The 20,131-nt window shown below is 37.1% G+C and overlaps 1 protein-coding gene across 1 annotated transcript; it reads right to left on the bottom strand.

The window, feature by feature from the left end:
* Positions 1–11,603: 11,603 nt before the first annotated feature.
* LOC112282491 (beta-amylase 3, chloroplastic) lies at positions 11,604–14,970 on the bottom strand. Its single transcript, XM_024520120.3, has 3 exons — positions 13,663–14,970; positions 13,135–13,345; positions 11,604–12,991 (listed from the first exon to the last, which is right to left on the bottom strand). Exons 1-3 carry the CDS (start codon positions 14,361–14,363, stop codon positions 12,068–12,070), a joined length of 1,836 nt encoding a protein of 611 aa, XP_024375888.1. The 5' UTR covers positions 14,364–14,970; the 3' UTR covers positions 11,604–12,067.
* Positions 14,971–20,131: the final 5,161 nt, after the last annotated feature.

The following is a 20,131-nucleotide window of genomic DNA, read 5'->3' as shown; positions in this document are numbered from 1 at the left end:
GCTGTGAAGTGCGACAATCACCTTTTTAAATTCCAATCTGAGAACCAACCGCAACGTTACTATAATTCAATGGTAACACCAACACCTCATCAACACATACATTCGAAAGTAGAGGATATGCAAATTGATGCAATATGTTTCAAACCTCTTACTGAGCAAGAAAAGACTCGTCGTCGTTAAGAAGGATTATGTTTATATTGTAGAAAACCAAAGCACACTGCTCAACATTGTCCAAAGAAATGACGTAATCATAAAATAAGGAGTATGGTTGTGAAAGAAGAAAATATGTCAAAAAACGAGTTTGTCCAGCTACAATAGAGACCGTGCGATTGGAACCTTGCACAACATCTAGTAAAGGTCCTATTCTCTCCTTAGAGCCCTCTCCTTGTTTTACATTAAATGTTATTTTAGAACCTAAATATTACAAAGCCTCTGCCTTGTTAGAGTCAGGAGCCTCGGCGTGTTTCTTAGATGAAGGATTTACTGAAAGACATAGCATATCTTTAGTAAAGAAAACTAAACCTGTTCATGTAGAAGTCATAAATGGTCGTCCATTGTCTTCTGGGGATATTACTCATGAAACCCTTCCTATAGAAGTAATAATCAATAGTCACAATAGCTTTATAGTATTTAATATCATTAGATCTCCCTCTAATCCACTCATTTTAGGTTTATCGTGGTTAAAAAAGTACAACCCTCAAATAGATTGAATTTCCTGAACTCTTACTTTCTCTGAAAGTATAACTAATAGTGTAGTTAATCAAGAAGAGAGTCATAAGTTCAGTTCAATTAAACCCGTGTTTATAGGTACTAAAGCTTTCTTGCATGTTGTTATGAAAGAATTACCATATATTATTTATGCCACACCTATTTCTACAGGCAGAAAGACATCAAGTGGCATTCCAAGCCAATATCAAGAATTTCAAGATGTATTCAAAAAAAGAATGCGGATACACCCTAGGAACATCCTCCCTATGATTGTTCAATTGACCTTCAAAAAGGAGCACAACCGCCATTCAAGCCAATCTACAGTTTATCACAAAATGAATTGACTGAACTCAAGGAGTATATTAAAGAAAATCTAGTCAAGAATTTCATACGCCATTCTAAATATCCGGCAGGAGCTCCAATTCTATTTGTGAAGAAAAAAGATGGATCATTGTGGATGTGTATTGATTATCGAGGACTCAACAAGATTACTATCAAGAACAAGTATCGACTACCTTTAATACCTGAACTTCTTGATCAGATGAATCAAGCTAAGATCTATATAAAAATAGATCTCCGAGGAACATACAATCTAGTATGCATCAAAGAAGGAGATGAATGGAAGACTGCATTTTGATTTAGGTATGGACATTTTGAGTACAATGTCATGCCTTTTGGACTTACAAATGCACCAACAACTTTTCAACATCTAATGAATGATGTTTTCTGAGAGTTTTTGGATGATTTTGTGGTCTATTATCTAGACAACATCTTGATCTATTCTAAGAATCCAGAAGAACACGAACTTCATATTCGTCATGTATTATAAAAATTAAGAGATGCACGACTCTATGCCAAGATAGAAAAGTGTGTATTCCACACTACTTAAGTCGATTTCTTAGGTTACATCATTTCAAATGATGGACTTATGATGGATCCTAAGAAAGTTCAAACTATTATAGATTGGAAGATCTCAAAAACAGTAAGAGATGTCGAATGTTTTTTGGGATTTGCCAAGTACTATTGAATCTTCATCAAGGACTTCTCTCGAGTTGCAACTCCACTTACACGTTTGACTTGTAAAGACAAACTCTAATAGAATCAAGAAGCGGAAGTCGCTTTTGAATCTTTGAAGACAACGTTTATTTCTACACCAATCTTGCATCGTGTTGATTTTTCCAAAGCATTCTTTATGGAAATAGATGCATCAGACATTGCTCTGGGTGTAGTTTTATCACAAATGGGAACAAATGACAAACTTCATCCAGTAGCCTTTCATCCAACAAAATTCTCAACAGAAATAATCAATTATGAGATCCACGACAATGAACTTCTTACAATCGTGGATTCTTTTCAAGAATGGCATCATTATTTAGAAGGTGCTTTGAATCCAGTCACTGTGTATATGGATCACAAGAACCTCAAGTATTTTATGTCAGCACGCGTATTAAATCATCGTCAAGCTCGTTGGAGCATGTCTTTATCAAGATTCGAGTTCATCATCACTTATCGGCCAGAAAAACAACAAGGTTTGTCCGATGCCTTATGTAGACGTTCTTATCTTGCACCAAAAGAAGGTGATGTAACTTTTGAGCAACAAAGAACGGTTCTCTTGAATGCAGAGAAATTTCATCTTCGAGCAATAAAATCAACATTAACTGTTCATTTAACTTTTTTCAAGCAAGTCAAGTTAAGTATGTCTTCAGACCCTCTTGTTCATGATATCAAGAATAATTCTTCTAAATCTCATGATCCCTCTAAATTTGAATTCAAGAACAACCTACTCTATTTCGAAGAATACCTATATGTTCTAAAAGGAGAAGCACGTTTACGTGTTCTTCAAGTTCATCAGGACTTTCCAGCAGTACGATATTTTGGATATAATAAGACTTTGGAGCTAATATCTAGGGATTTTTAGTGGCCTCAAATGTGGAAGGCATTCAAAGATTTTGTACAATCATGTGATGTTTGCTCAAGATCAAAAACTCCTTGTCATCGGCCTTTTGGACTTCTTCAGCCATTATCCATTCCAGAACAACCATGGTCTTCTGTTTCTATGGACTTCATCACGGATCTTCCAATCTCAGGTTCTTATGACTCTATACTCGTGATAGTAGATCGTTTTACCAATATGGCACATTTTGTACCATGTACAAAATCTATCACAGGTGAAGAAACAGCTAAGCTCTTTCTTCACAATGTCTATCGCTATCATGGATTACCTAAGGATATTATATCAAATAGGGGAGCTCAATTTGTATCAAGATTTTGGCGGACTCTTTTCAAGATTCTAAAAGTGGATATAAAACTATCTTCGATATTACATCCTCAAACTGATGGACAAACAGTGCATATTAATCAAGTTTTGGAGCAATATTTAAGATGTACCATTAATTACCAACAAGATGATTGGACAACTCTTTTGCCATTGGCAGAGTTTCCTTACATTAACACGGTACATTCTTCTAGAAAACAAATACCTTTCTTTACTAATTATAATTATCATCCACGACTTGATACTTTTGACTTTTCAAAAGTTGATAATCTTGCTGCGAAAGATTTGGCGATTCATTTATCAGAGCTACATGCAACAATGAAGGTGCAGTTAAAAGAGGCTCAAGAACAACAAAAGATCAATGCGGATGTCTATCAAAATGAACAACCACCATTCCTCTTGGGTGATAAGGTATGGCTACTTCGTCGCAATATCAAGACCACTTGTCCTTGTGACAAGTTGGACTATCGAAGACATGGACTATTTTCTTTTTCTGCACAAATCAATCCAGTTGCATATCGTTTACATCTATTGGAGTCAATGAAAATCCATCAAATATTCCACGTGTCTCTTCTTGAATCATACAAGACAGTGGACATACCAAAAAGACGACAAGCTCCACCTCCTCCTATAGAAGTGGACAATACTAAAGAATTTGAAATAGAAGAAGTTTTAGATTCAAGGGGGCGTCGAAATAAATTGGAATATCTTGTCCATTGACAAGGATATGATATTAGTGAATGTACATGGGAGCCAATAAAGAATCTTGCAAATGCAGCAAAGGTGGTGGAGGCTTTTCATCGACGACATCCATCAAAATCAAGATGAAAACCTTCTTTATAAAAGAAACAACATCTAGACAAGATAACATTTTACTTTCAATCCTTGTTTGTAGCTTCTTTGTAATTGTGATGCTAAGGAGATGGAGAATCAAAAACTAGTGGATTCGACTCAATTGCCTTCATTTGTTGACCTGTTAGATGAGACATTACGATTGTCACAACCTTCAAGATGACACAATCGAGATGAAGATCTTCAAGAACGACATGTTCTTCCTCGAATAGATGGCGAGATACAACGCGTTTGGTATCACAACCTTGGAAGGGACTCCAAATATTTGGTGATTTTACTAGACGTAGGAACAATTCTTGATGGTGTTTCAAATATTTTATTCGAAGGAAGTTATGAAGGCCTCAACAATGATCAAATAACTGGGTGGTCTTTTCGTCGAGATATAGGACACTATCGATGGTAGAGAGGCCCTATCAATCATTTTTGAAGAGAACAAAGATCAGAGTATGTGGCGAATACAATTCGTCGCATCATAGATTTTTTCAATATATGATGACTGCTCCTCGTGGAACACGTCCTTAGAAGAGTGAGTAATGTCACAGACATACTCATATAAGCTAGTAATTACATATATAAATAGGTGGAAGTAAATAAAAGTAACTAAAAGTAAGTTAATTCTATAATATTTAATGTGGAAGCTTCCTAAAAGCTTCATAGACACTGCTTTGACTTCATAGGTGTCTTTAATTGACTTTTTGGATTAGAAACGTGGTCAACAAGTTGGCCATGAGCCACACATATTGTTAGCTTGAAGTTCAAGCTAACTATATGGCCCACACGTAGAAAAACTTGCCTTGTAAGTCAAGGCATGTGTCCTACAAAGTCAACACATATTGGAGGTCCTATAGAATGTCGCCACATAGCCCCTAGTTAGATAGTATATATAGAGACAAGAATGAAGCCTTCTTCACTCTTGTCAACTCCTTTCTTACTTCTAGTCTAGTTTCAAGAATCTCTAGTTTTCTTGTCTTTTGGCAATAGTCATTCCAGTTTCTTTTTCAATGTACATATTGCTTTATTTATATTTTGTTACCTTTCTTTGAGTGAAGGCTCACTTGTCTGAATTTCTTTTTTATCAAGTTCTTGTTCTTGACACTATATCAATCTAAGTCCATGGTAGTACCTTGATGGCTTAGATCTTTTCACGTTTTTGGAATAATTTTTGATATTGCATATCTCTTTAAGCTTCTGCCACATATTTGGATTAATATGGTCTTTCATATTTTGTAGTTCAAGGAGTTTCATATTGAACCGAGGTGCTTTTTGGACCAACACCAACCACTACTACTACCACCACCAATTGTGATTGATGACCATTAGGAGTATGAAGTGGATACTATTTTGGAACATTGCTACCTCTTCTATGGTAATGGATGTCTATAACTTCAGTACAAAGTTCTTTAGATAGGTTATTCCATCTATGATGTAGCGTAGGAAGCTTTACAAAATCTCACTCATTGTCAAGAAATCATTTGGAAATACCATCTGGAATAAAACAAGGGTATTCTATATTAATAAAAAAAAAAATCAATTATAAAAAAGCATGGATAAGATATTTATATTATTTTTACATAGAGATTTGTAGATGGAGTCATTTTTGAAAAGTTTCTAAAATTGAGATTATGATGGTGGTTCATGTAGGATTTACCATAGAATCTTCTATAAAAGCTTAGAACAGTTATTATGGTAGAGTCCACCATTAAAAATATTCTAGAAAGTTCTAAGATAGTTGGATAAAATATAAATAAAAATAACTGAGGTTATTTCTGTATTTAATCAAGTATGGCTTTAAACTCTTTTTCCTAGTAAAGTTTGGTTTTCTTGTTCTATTCTATTTGGTTTTATTTGGTCATGTTTGGTTCTATTCTCTTTTATTCAGACTTATCTTTCATGTTCCTTTTTATTTAGTTACTTTTAGTTTTTTTTTTTTGATAACTTTAGTCTTACATTGTTTTGAAATCCTTGTTGTTATGAATTTGATAATTTTTTAGGCCTTAGAGAATCTGATCGTGTTTCACCTAGTGTAGCCAGTAACTTGCTTTATGCCCCTTATTGAAGTAACAATGGTAAAAGATAAGGCTCTAAGTTTTTAGTAATAAGACCTAATATTTTAGTAAGTCTCTTATCAATCATAACTAGTTGAGCACCAAAATCTATTATAGCATGTAAAAGTGTAGTATAAGTAATATTGATACTAATATGCTAAATACAAGCATGTTATTATCATTAATTAACCATACAATTCTTAGATGTAAGTTTCTATATTTTCATGCAATTCTATCTACAATGTCAAGCAAAAATGTTACTTTTATAGCCAATGGCATATTACTTGAAAGATTTGTATTTATTTCTTTAAAGAAACCTTCATCAAATATGGCAATAGTTTCAACTACAAGCTTTACATAAAACTTAGCCAAATCTTCTTTTATTGAAACCATTGTGATTCCTTAAGCTACTTGTAAAGATGGCATAGGCACCTTGCCTTCCAATATTTTACGAATTAGCTAAAAAATCCCTATTGATTTAAATTTTGGAGTCAACAAATTAACACTACATAGCATAAGCATGTATAATATTTTATGATCTAAATTATGTATTATTTCTTTAATAATAGTATTTCTATTTTATAATGAAATTTATAAAAAAAAAAATGCCTTGCCACAAAATCAAAATTTGTGAGGCCAAATGATAATAGCAATTACACATAAATATTAGAATCTCTACATATTGCTTAGACATCTAGATAAAATTTTCAATGCTTCATTTATTATAGATACCATATTTAGCAATTATTTAGATACATGTAGCAACTACAAGTATTATTTATTCTAATATACTAAATATATAATTTTTAAAAATAAAAGAATTCATTCTAATTCTAGAATTCATATAAGATTTAGTAACTTAGCCTAATGAAGCCACATTGTTCAATTTCTTCTCTATATTAGCAATTTGAGCTTCTAAGGCTCTTTCTTTATTCAAAATATGTTACTTGTGTAGATGTAAAATAAAGCAATTATCTTCATTGTGGTTGCATTTATCACAAATAGTACACTTTAATTGCTTCTTTTTAGGTTTGTCTCTTATCTTAGCCATTTTTGCTTTTGACTTAGGCTTCTGTACATATAAGGATTTTTTTTTCTTATAATGGTTGGAATCTTTTTTATGTGACCACGTGTAATATATCCTCAACAATACATAATCCTTTCTAATTGAGATTTTGTTAAAATACTTATTACAGTTACATCTTTCTTATGCCTAAACACATTTGTCATTTAACCAACTTTGTTAGTAGCATCATATTGACAAAGGGGCCTATAACATTTATTAATTTCAAAAAATATTTTTACCAACATTGCTTTGCCATCATAGTTAAAAAATAATTCTTGATATAGTTAAATCCAAAAGTCTCTTATCAATCTTAAATAAAAAAAATTTAATAAGTTGGCCCTCAATAAACACATCTTTTAGCTCTATTTCAAATTGAGCCAAACAAGTATATATAATATAAAAAGTATCTTATTTTCCATATCAAAAGTCTTGAATGCATTATATATCATCACGTCCAAAATCTCCATACTCATTTTTTAAGTATTTAATAAATATTTGAAGAGGCTAAAATAATAGTGGCTCTTCTATAATAAACAAAGTTATCTTCATTACTTGAGCCATTTGTAATAAAGAAGATAGAGTATTATCTAATATTTTTTCTATTTTTTTTTCTTTGTCTTCGTTCAAAGATATCTCAACTTTTTCTTTCATTGGATCTTTATCCTTCATCTTAGGTATTAGACTTGAGATAGCACCTTCTTTAAGAACCAAAATAAGTTCTATTCTTGCCTCTTAATAATTCTCCACTTTCCACAACTCAAGTTAGTGCTCTTTATTCTATCTTTTATATGTTTGGAATACCTCATGCTCCAAATATTATGGTAATAGTTCAAAAGTACATCGCTCATTGAAAATGTAAGATCTTTGGTATTTTTTCTTCATCTAAATTTGAATCTTAAGCTTCCAAAATAGCAAAGAAATACCCTTATCTTTTCTTGAAAACCAATTGCTTACCAGATTGCATGAATCGTCTTCTATCTTATAAAACATGTCTATATCCAAGCCCATAAGCCTTCTAATAGTATCCAATACTAGAATAAGCTATAAAGCTTCATCAATATCCACCACTAGCCCACATTCTTTGCTATGGTTACTATCTAAGTAGTCTAGTGAAAGAGATTGATAATATTAACTCTTAGTATGCACCATAAAAATGACTATTTAGATACTTGGAACTATTTAAATGCTAAAATGGCAACATGTACATGCAACTACTATCAAGCATTACAATTCATCGATAATCATCTCCAAGTCATTACAAGTCCAACATATATACAAACAAAATGATCTTACTAGCCATCAATTCGACCTCATCCCTTTAATATTCTCATCAATATTAACTAGTTCAAATACAAAATAGGATTACCACAATAAACCTCCAATATTAATATCTCCAACTAAGAGAAGGTACCAAATATTAAATCTAGTAATCCATACTTGATCACCATTTCCAACAACATAGAAGTAAAAATCAAAAGTGAATCTAAGCAACCGACATTTGTTTCTGGTTGATGGTCACAAATTGCAAAACATGTCACAATAAACGACAATTGCAACAAAATGAAATGTATAGAAGTGAAAAAAAATCAAAAAATCACTTTAAAAGTAATAAGCATTTAATAAATGTCACTTCAATGTTCCAAATGATCTCCTCTAAAAACCAAGTATGCAAATGGATTCTTCAAGCTTCTTCTACATAAATTTGATTCAAAAATGGTCAAATTTGAACTCCATATGCTCTTGGAGTGTGATACTGAGGAGTTTTGGGCATATGTATTCACTTTTTTTTTTCCTTTTTTTCTTTTTTTTTTTTGTTAAGGCCTATGACTGTGCAATAGGTCTTTGTTCGTGCAGGTCTTATGATCGTGCGGTCTTATAACCGTGTTTGTCTTTCACTGTGCCAATCCCTAGACTGTTGTGGCCTATAATCACTTAAAAGGTCCCTTGACCATTCTGACGCAAAGAACCACAGAGATAGACGCCGCGCCCACCGCTCACTACCATGGATCCAAATTGTGTTTCTTCGCATAATTGTGCAGGGCATGGCATTGCAATCGTAGTACGCAACCTTGCACACACAAATTTAACACAAACGCAAATTCACACGCAAACAACAACCTCAGCTCCGCGACCTGATGCCTTCGTGCCGCATCCTACCACCGCAGAACCCAACAATTGTATCTGTGCGTCTACACGGCCCAATGTCTCAACTTGCCCAGTCTAACGCCGCAACCGCGCACTGCTCTTTGCAACCAATCTTTGCAATCCTCTTGTGCAACTGTTCTTCGCTCTCGTGCCGCTCAGTTCAAGCACTTTAGTACCCAACCCCGCCGTATCTCGCACGGGCGGCTGTTTCATGTATTGGGACCCCGCCGTATCTCGCACGGGCGGCTGTTTCATGTATTGGGACCCCGCCGTATCCCATATTGGCATCCAATACAACAGCAATTCAATACCGCAGGAGTACAGTATCAACAGTGCGATAGTACAACACAAACCCAAAAAACAGTTGAGGAGAGATATTTTATTTTTTGTTTTTTTCAATCGACTACACCACAAATTGAAGGGAAGGAAAAATCCTTGTGAAGTGAAAGATTATGAATATACACACAAGTAAGTCAAGCTACCTCTCACACCAAAAAGAAGAAATCCAAGAGTGCATGTGTAAAGAATACAGAAAATTCTAAAATTTTACTAAAATGGCTAAATCATCATAGCCAAGCAACCCTTACAACAAGTTTCTTCTCTTTCAAAATTACTCACAAGACTTGACTTGACAAGAATGTCAAATCAAGATTTTTTTTTTCGACCTAAGTATTTAGATCCTATTTGATATTAACAAAGTCAACCAACAAAATAATCTCAATGGATAAAAACCCATTAAACAAAACTAAACTACATATACCTGACATGATTTGGCACCCATTGCCACATCATGTGACTCTATCATTACATATTAGTTTAGATTATGATCATTCTAAACATATCTAAATGATTTGTACATACATTAACAACAACAATGTTGATAATATTTGTGCTTCCCATTTTCAAAAAGTACATAGTTGATGATAAATCTGAAAGCCAGGACATCCACATCACTACATTCAACACAAGTAATATAATTTGCTTAAAAATAAGTAAATAAATAAGTAAAAACTCTTCCTTTACTAGAAATATATATTAATGAAAACAAACAAAGGAACAAGGGATTGATGATTCTTATTATCTAATATCAAAATTGACTGCCAGTAGTAAAAATAACAGATTTCAACATCGCCAACTTTTAATCAATGCCGACTAAATCTGCGAAATTCACATGATATTCCTTAAAATTAAGAATTAAAAAAATATTAAAGTACAAAAATACAAAAAAATCACATTCTACTTTTTTCACCAAAAGAGCATCTCAGCACCCAATTCGTAAAGGAGCATGGCAAGCTGCTCTTTTGACTCAGCACTGTTGTAATCAATATGCAACCTGTAGCGTTCCTACAGTAGGAACGCAAATGAGCTCCCTCTTCTTCTACCTTTATTTTTGCTTTGTCTTTATTGCTACCAAAGGATGCCTGGACAAGTTAGATTTCCTGCTTGTTTTTTCTTGAGGAAGAGGCTTCATCATTGTTGGCAATGGAAGCTCTCCAATCATCTAAGGGTTTTGTTTTGCAAAGTGCTTCTTCATTGCTTTGGATGACTCATCGAAATTTTCTTCAGCCTCTACTAAACTACTAGCCCATGCTCCCTTTTTTATAAGGACTAGAATTCTTTTTGGAACTTTTTCAAAAAGAGTTTTATGATGATACAGTCATATATAAACCTGTCATCTCAATGCCAATCACAAAACAGAACCATTCACAATCAAATCCAAAGAAATGGCTACATTACTTTTTAGGTATAAAAAGTCAAACTAATGCTACCACCATAGTAAATTTCAACTTTGTGTTTATTCCTTTACCACTTGCGTGTAGTGGATCAAGAGCTGTAGCACTTATTAAGAATTCACCCAAAAACCAAACAGTTTGTATTTTAGAAAGCGGGAGATAGAAACATTGTATTCAAGTGGTGTGGTGTGAAAGCTCTAAAGCTCCAAAACATTGTCCTACCAACACATTGGTGTAGCCTTTACATACTTTTGCAACAATAGGTTCCTATTTTAAACTGGGTTCTGATGTGCTGTGACGACACAGTTATCAAAACTCACCCCTCAAAGATGAACGGCACTATCCCTTTTTAAACCCGCCTTAGCTGGAACTATTATCCGGTTTTGCTGGACAAGTCAACTTGCCTAATCTAGATAACAGCTATGATGTAGTATCTGTCTGCTAACTGGCCAACAATCAGATGTAGACGTATTGTCCATCTTGTGTGTGTTGCTCGCACTAGACCAAGAAACCACATCAATGCGCTTCAGGGAGTATCTGTGAAACAGTAGAAAATACTCTGTAACCAGATAGGAATGAGATTGCTTTTTGGCAATTGTTTCCTTTCATATGCTCATGATAGAATTTCTTACACTATTCACAACACTTTTACCACAAGGCCAGTGTTTCTGGGAAGTGGAGTACGTACATTCGTGGTCTTCAGATGTGCTGATGCTCTGCACATATTCCAATATATTTATATATACAAGAATTGAATTTTTAAAATTACACAATTTAGATGAAGAAGAATAATTGTTTTCATTTCATTTTTCGTGCTACACCCTACTTCGATACTAGCACAAAACGACTGCAGAAGCAGCTGCCCACTTCTTTTCTACCACAAAATCCAGTGATACGCAGTGGTGATTTAAGGTTGCAATCTGACTGGAGTAGTAACTAGTGTCCTAGATAATAATACAACCGTACTCCAGACTGTTGCCCTTGTTCAGTATTTCCAAATCTACTGAAACAGAGAGTCAGACTATGAAATAATTTTACGCTGTTGATCTACTCTCATTGTTGAGTAGAACAAAAAGTTCTCATGCCTGTAATGGAAGGCGATTTCCTCTAGTTCGAGAATACATGTATTTGTCTGTATATGTTTGTATGGTATATCGTACTGGCTACAAATATGTATATGGGTATGTAACAAGCAAAATGGGAGGCAATCACCAACCTCTAAAATCCATGACACGCTTACGGATCAGTGGTACATCAACGAGGCTGCTTCTTGGCCCAAGGGCTGAGTCACATGCATATGATTCTGCGTTCTGTGTGATTCTTCCTCCCAGGGCTGAAACGTTCGTCCTTCCTCCATGTGGCGCACAAACGGAACGAACAGTCTCCAGTTTTCACTGTGGAACAAGCTCTCACACATTCTTAAGAAGGTGAAAGCAGACATCGGCTCATACTCCTCCTGACAATCGCCTTTCTCGTTCATTTGCAATCTCGACTTGCGAACTATCTGTTCATGCGCTGAATTGTCGAACCTGGGAAGAGCGTTCTCACCAGCCATTGAAATTCCTGCCTTTCGTGTTGCCAATGCCACCTGTCTCACCAGACCTTCTGGGCTGCACAGTGCATGTGATGGTTGTTCGAAGTCTCGCATCTCGATGCATGTGAAATTCAGGGTAACCCCATACTTGGCGAACATCTGGGCAATGGGCGAATATCCATCCCTGGTCCGAGTGTTGTAGTATCCCGCCGTCAACTCAGCAGCATGACTTCTGGTGCCGTAGTGCCAATGGATACCAGCAACTTTGCCTGAAATGATAGCTCCAGTGCCCCTGAAAATGCCAGTAGCTTGTGACAAAATGCGTTCACCATGGGCCAGAAGCATCTCTGAATACCATTCCAAGAAAAACTGCCCATATTCTGAAGACCACGTGCCATCTTTCTTGAAGAATCCTGCTTCCTCGGGCCACTGGTTGTAACTGCCAGCATCGTGAGGACCGCTAAAACCCCATGCAGGCTTTCCAACCTTCTGAGCATTGGCTTTCAAGCTCGCAATCATGTATTTGTCGTAAGACTGAAACTCACCAATGCCTGGAAAACGCCACCTACCCTCACTCTCAGGGTATGAAGGGTAACGAAGTTCACCAGCGGGTCCCATTCCGCATTGGATTTCCTGCGACAAGTAAATCAACAGATTAGTGACGACGAATACTTAAGCTATTAAACACAAGAGTGATTACTTGTTTTAAAAACGATCACCCTCTCCCATCAATGAGGCTGTCACAAGCACTGCCATGGTAAGGATCAGGAACATACGACAATAAAATCTCCCAAAAAATCGTCGAAGTTGTCTCTGAAGCTCCTCATGAAATCCGCATAGCATTGAACCGGTGTCCTTCCCTTCAAAGCGGGCACGTTGTCAGCGCCAAGAGAGATGTATTCTGAGTTGCGCCTTCCAGCCTTATCGGTGTAGGCCAAGTCTGGATTCTTTCGTACCTCTTCCAACACCCATGGAGGCAGAGGAATACTGAGTTCGACAGAAAACGATTCATACTCGTAAGAAAGAATGACTGAATTATATGTATAAATAAGTAAATAAATAATTGAGAAAAAAACAGGAAAACAAAGTGTACACGCAAAATCCGGTATACATGATATAAAACACGCGCTCAAAGCTAGAAATATTTCGACGGGAATCATCTGAACAGGACTCCGTACTCACCACAGCGACGGAAGCACTAATAGAGACTTGATCTTAGATCGTAGACATGAAGAAACATCGTTATTGACAATACGACAAAGACACAGTTGTAAGCGTAACCGATACGTTGTTTAGACACTTACTTGCAACTGTCGCCAACGTTGCCACCACACTGGTGAAAGGACATCACAGCCTGAACCTTCAAACCATGCTTCCGCACCATATCAATTAACTCTTGATACGCAGACCAATTGTACTGCTGAGGGCCATCTTTCTCGACGATTCCCCACCAAACATCCATCATAACCCCCTCCACACCAGCCGATTTCAGAGCCAGCAAAGATGCGTCCAAGGCGCGACGTCTGTTCAGAGTGTTATTCATGCTTACGGTGTCCAAAGGGAGCATCACGAACACAGGGACGCCGCCACGAACACCTCTGCTTGTTGCCGTCTCGTGCATCAAATATTCACTCCACTCCTCCCCCGCATTCTCCCAATCAAGAAGAGATTTGTGCTTTGGAAACATAGTACTCATTTGAGAAAGATGGCCAACTTTGGGCTCGGACATAGAGTCTCCAGGAGTACTTGAGTGCTTCCTCCACCATTCCTCCGAGAATGGAGAAGCGGAGTTAGAAGAGGGATGCCCTACCGTTGACTGAGCAGCATGTCCATCGGAATGCTGTCCTCTAAGGTTTCGAAAAACAGTGACTCGGTTCTGTAGTCGCATACGCACCATTTCCGCCCTGCCACTAGAGGAAGCTTCAGAATGCGAAGTGTCCGCAAGGACATCGCGGCCTATGAAGGTACTCTTGAAGGAACAAGGCCGACAAATCGTAAACGCCATTTAACCCTTTATCAAAAAGCTACTAAAGCATTCACGACTCTAAATCAACAACACTCACAACCGAGTCTCACAAATCCTCTCCTTCACCACGCAGACTACCTCCGTAAGACGAAGATCCTCCTATCTACAAAGATTCTTCCACATTCCAATTCAAATATCTCTCACTGTCTCAACCTTCATGTCACCAACTTGTCCGCTTTTCTCGGCAGATATTTCCCACACAACACAATCTTATGCTCCCAACTCAAGGCAAATCGCATCAATTGTACTAATTTTCTTCGAAACACTAGTTGTACTCGCTCCGCAGACTGCACACACTTGATCACTCTCAAACCGAGTGCTGTCCCGTCCGCCAAAAAAGCTCCTGAAACCGAAACCGAAACCCTTTCAACACTCCAACCTCAACACTTGACGTCCCAAGTGCGACGCTCAAAGGAGGAAGGGAGAGAGAGAGAGAGAGAGGAGGGGAGGGGGAGGGCAGAGAATGAGAGAGTCGAAACTAAAACGTCGGAGGTCCTATAAATGTTGCGCAGCGGATATTTATCCGCAAGCTTGGCTGAGAACAACGACGATAACAGGGGAAAAGAAAAACCACAGCAAAGATGGTCAAATTCTCGTGTTGTAGAGGAACTTTTCATTGATCTGTTTTCACTTGGTGGCCGCCAACAACATGGCCCCCCCTGTTACGATAAAGGACCCTGACCACCGTAGACTACTCCCCCTGCAACATAAATGAATACATGGGTATGTGGATGGATGAAACTATTGAAGCATGTGCATGTGTTGGCATGCCTGCATGCGCTCTGGGCGAGCTTGTCGCTGGGCTGGGCCGGGCTGGGGCTGGGCCAAGCCTTGAGGGGCGTGCTGGCCCTTACCCGGCCCGGTCCACCACACTGACCACGGTTAGTAGCGTATTGCAGATTCAAATTCTGTCGATTGGACTCTGGGTTCACCGCGTAGTCATTTACATCCTCGCCTCGTTTCTAGACTCAGTTTCCATCCTTCCGCTTTCATCCTTCCTCTTTCATCCTTCTGATGAGCTTCCCTTCATGCTGAACAAATGACCTAAACTGATTTCAAACGACGAGCCTGGTCCTACAAACGTGATTAAATTGCTTTTTATAAATTTTGTATATTAAAAAATCAAGTGAAAAGTTAAACTAGAATAACAACAATATAAAACACTTGTTCTGAGTGGTTACTTGTCATATTGAAAACAGTTGTTGTTGTTGTTCACTATTGAAATATCAGGAATGTATGATTCTCAGTATTTTTTTGCAACACTTACCTTTCCACCAAAACATGAACATACCTTTGTGATTCTATTGTATATGATGTGTAGAATTGATCACACCCAGTGCAGAAAGGAACTTAAGTTAAGAACTATGTATCATTCTGAAGTTAAGCTCCTAATGTTGACAAATATCACTTGTAAATCTGATTCCTACTATTTTGAAGCCAAAAGTTCCGTCTTGCCAACATTCTACTACATAAAATGGAATGGTGTGTCCATACTAGAGAGATGGTAGATTGTGGTTATATACAATGTACAAACATACAAGATATCCAATGCCATACTTTGAACCCACTTTTTTCTATACAAAAAATAGTGGGTTTGCATGTGCACCAGATATTCCTGCAGCCATCTTTGGTTTGCCCCATTCAAGTTGCCACTCTAACAATGTCCTTGCCCATGAAAATTCCATTAGCAAGGGTAATTTAAATGATTAAAATGACATAGTTAGCTACATACATGAATTCACTACATGTGGTGGGTGGACTGGGCAGCTTCAAATTTTGATGACGTCATATGAGTTCAAGAATCTGAGATAAAAATCTAGTTGTCCCCCCTGCACATATCCACAACATGGCCCTTTGAAGAGACCAAATAATAAAATAGTGTCTTTGTGGAGCTTTTGGAGCCTGTGGTTATTTTTTTTTAGTTGGGTGCATTTTTAATACCTCTACATACTTTTATTCTTTTGAGAATGCTTTAGGTTTTTGTTCAGCCTTAGGAACAATCATTTTTAATTAACATTTACTTTTTTAAAAAAAAAAAGATAAAGTCTTTGAGTTGTTTTCAGAGAGAGTGTGTGCTGTATCATGCATGCCCACAAAACCTAATCTTTGGCTTTCAACAACCTTGAAATTCCAATTATAAGTACAAATTGACTTTGTGAAGTGTTTCGGCTTGAATGGAAGATAACAACAATAGAAACAATTCTTTATTAAAAAATCACAGCAAAAATTTACAAATTAAATAATGGTGTGTGTCACTCCCATTTTTTTATTTTTTATTTTTTTTGTCTGGTGGAGAAGAAAATGAGTTATTGTGAACTTCTTTCCAAACTTATGCATCACAAACTTACATCAATATTGTGAATGAGTTGTTGCACACACGTGTTGATTACTTCATACACAACATATGCATTATCAAATATACAACCGTTTTGATATCTCGAAGAATATATATTTATGGACATTGTAAACAACCCAAACTCTCGAATAATTCTTTGAAGTGCTTCCTACTTAGAACGCAGGAGAAAAAGGAGAAGAAAAAATAGGGTTTTGTAAGAGTTTACGGTGCGATTCTAACTCCACTAAGGCCAGATAAACAACTTGTTCGCTGTCCAGGTGCGGAAGCCATCTGTCGAAGGTTGTTCACATATTCGGTAGAATATTCTCCAATCACTTTACCCTCAGATTTAAAAACGGCGCGGTCACTGGGTTCCGATCAAGTTGAATCAGATGCATTCGGGAAAACCACTCACCGAGCGATTGCGGTTGCACAGTGTTCGGAGGGTCGATCATGTGCTTACTGGTCCCTCAGCGACAGTGTATGCCCTAAGGTTCATCATCAGAGCCGGAATCAGTAAACAGTTCCACACTCTTCGTGCAGAGATTGATCCCCCTGGCTCCGCGACTGAATGCTTCACACACCCGGGATGCCCTCGTCATGCCGGCGAGGTTCATTGGTTGTTTAACCCAACCAGTCAGCAGCATGCACTGTCCACTGGACTCCAGCGAGGGTCACAATTTCAAAACCCTGGAGGTTCCTCTCGGCAAAATCACCTTGCCTTCGTGCAGCTTCCAGCACGTCAAGCTCTGATTATCTTCCATGGTTCCACCGTGACTCAAGCTGCATGTAATGCTGGACCTGCTCCATCCGCTGCATCAACTGCGGATCGGAGGTCCTAGATGGTGAGCGACATCGCGCAGATCCCGCTCAGTGTGCGGCGCTTCCAGAGACCACTGTCCGCACCCTCTGCTGTGAAGATTCGTGTTCAGAATTCAGCCGTGCTTTCGATCAGGTTGTACGTGATTTGTGCTCAGACATCCGGGACGGTTTTTGTGGAGTTTCGGTCGTTCATCCTGGATATGTGGATCTATCTTCTTGGTCTGGAAACGGGTTAGCGGGAGGCTACTTCGCGCCTCGTGCTCTCCACTCGTAAAACTGCAATCCTTGTACTCATCACTGCCTTTGCATCGCTCCGCTCCGACATAGCATGTCAGAGTGCTCGGCTCTTGGAATAATGAGAATGGTAAAAATTAACGGATATTTTTGAGACAATCCTGAAAAACAGATTTATTAGTTTAAAAATCAAATACAAATATTTCCAGGTTTTATTTTATTTTATTTTTAATTAAAGCATAATTTGAAACTCTGTTATTGTCATCAAGTGTCAAATACATTTATTTAACTTACTTTTGGATATGGATCATTTCACAATGTCGTTTGACTCCATCGAGATTATTTAAGTCTAATAATAGTTGGTTATTTTTATTGTACTTTAGGAAAAACAAAAAGACTCTGAATTGCTGTGCAAAGTTCACATTCAGTTATCTTTGGAATATTTGTATGATTTGATTATTACATACACTATATGATTTTGCGTAACTCCTGTCTCTTTTAAGATCAGTGAAATAATACATAAAATTACATTACAAAATGTATTTCATTATATGTAATGCAAACATTACTCTTTGCGGCTAGCTTGTCAAAAAACTTCAGTTTGTTGAATAATGTGATTTAAAAAAAGGAAAAGTATACAAAAGTATGATGTGACAAAATCAAGATGATGCATACACAAAACGATTGCAGGATTGAGCAATGCAGTACAACTTTAAAGTTTTAAATACAGTTTAACACAGTAAGAAAATAAAGATGTAGAAAAAGTGAAAAAGGTACTGAATACTTCAGTTGTCTAATCAGTTGATGGAGTAATTTGAGATTATGATTTGTGATGTTTGGTAATTCTTGATGGAGGTACATTTAAGAATTTGGAAAATAAAATTAGGTATAAAAAAACCCTTTGATTGTCATGTTCAAGAACAGCAGCTTGTGGAAATTTTCGCTTTAAATTAGGCTTCAGTAGACCATGTTTAAAATTTATTCAAATTTGCATATGTGAATGCAACAAAATCACATAACTAAACAGAACAAGATGTTATATAATGATAGACAGTTCATTAAGTTTTTTTTAATCAAATACTCGTTTATTTAATGTTGGACAACCATAATGATTACGACCAGTCATTTACTGAATATATTTGTTAACTTTTTACAATGTTCGCATTCAGCAAATGACGCCCAAACATAGTGGATATTATTTCTCAATTCAGTAGTTCCATTTTGAATTAAGTATAAGTTGCATTACAGTATCAGCTTACTTAGCTTGTAGAGTCAATACTACTAATAACAACAATGATATTAACAATGGCATGAAATTTACTCATAGGCAAAATACTACTATTTAATCCACACCATGAAAATCATCATCGATACAATTGTCCCAGTTTTTTCATCACTTTTTGAATTGATACTATTGTTAGCATATATTAGCCAGGTTTGATATGGGACAAGTTGTACAATTTAATTTGAAAAATGAAAAGAAACTCCGCAATTACTTCCATTCATCTTTAAAATTCATCTTTAATTATCAATGGACAACCTCCTTCAAAACCCCATATGTAAATATATATATATATATATATATATATATGTATTCAAGTGGAAACCCATGTTAGTGGACACAAAAAAGTTGTTTACAAATAGTAGACTAGAGGTCTTTTTGAAGGGCATGCAAGGCTTTCTGTTGGTTAACGATTTCTTTGATTTTTGCCAATGAGAAGACTTCTTTATCTCTCTGTCGTATACCTAGGCTTCCTTATCATATAGATATATTTGTGTACGTGTATGTATGGATGAATGTTTGTTTGATTTTTCTTATCAATTTTACTTTTGTTCCGCTTAAGATTAGAGTTGGCTGAAGGACCAGCAGGGGCGTCGACTGCCCAATCATACTACCCAGGAATCGCGTCCCCTGCACAGCACCGCATGCCCGCGGGGTACCAGAAACCAGGCACGGGAATAGAGGTGTATTCGAAATAATCTTCCTTATCCACAGCTGGTGCGACGGGATTGGTGCGGACCCTGAGTAGAATCTCTGTCTCCTGCCCCACTCCCGTCCATCAACCCTGTCGACGTGGACATCCTCGTTCGCTTTTGCCAGCTCGGCTCAAATCACGACCGACCTGTGACAGAGACCCTGAGCTGGACTGTGGTCCACAAGTGGTCGTACTGTTTGAACGCCACGTATGCGGGCCCTTCTCATTCTCATCCCCGTATTTTCAATCTCGCGTCAATCAACCATTAGCTTCCTTTTTGATGCACCACTGTTGGTGGATGAAGAGTTTTACTCGAAGTATAGGTCTGTTTATAAGTGCAGAAAGTGGTCGCTGAAAAAGATCATTGCAGGGTTGGATGC

Source organism: Physcomitrium patens, chromosome 5 (genome assembly GCF_059467195.1).
Source record: "Physcomitrium patens ecotype Gransden chromosome 5, ASM5946719v1, whole genome shotgun sequence".
In the NCBI taxonomy this organism is placed as follows: Eukaryota; Viridiplantae; Streptophyta; class Bryopsida; order Funariales; family Funariaceae; genus Physcomitrium; species Physcomitrium patens.
The sequence above is the reverse complement of the archived record's forward strand: the minus strand, read 5'-3'. Positions and strand labels throughout refer to the sequence as shown.

Bases quoted from the DNA above. Each gene is read 5' to 3' on its own strand.
- LOC112282491 (XM_024520120.3), bottom strand. From the start codon at position 14,363: ATGGCGTTTACGATTTGTCGGCCTTGTTCCTTCAAGAGTACCTTCATA. The intron at 13,346-13,662 runs GTAAGTGTCTAA...TGTCGAACTCAG, and splicing joins AACGTTGGCGACAGTTGCAA to TATTCCTCTGCCTCCATGGG. The intron at 12,992-13,134 runs GTATGTTCCTGA...TACTTGTCGCAG, and splicing joins TTTTGGGAGATTTTATTGTC to GAAATCCAATGCGGAATGGG.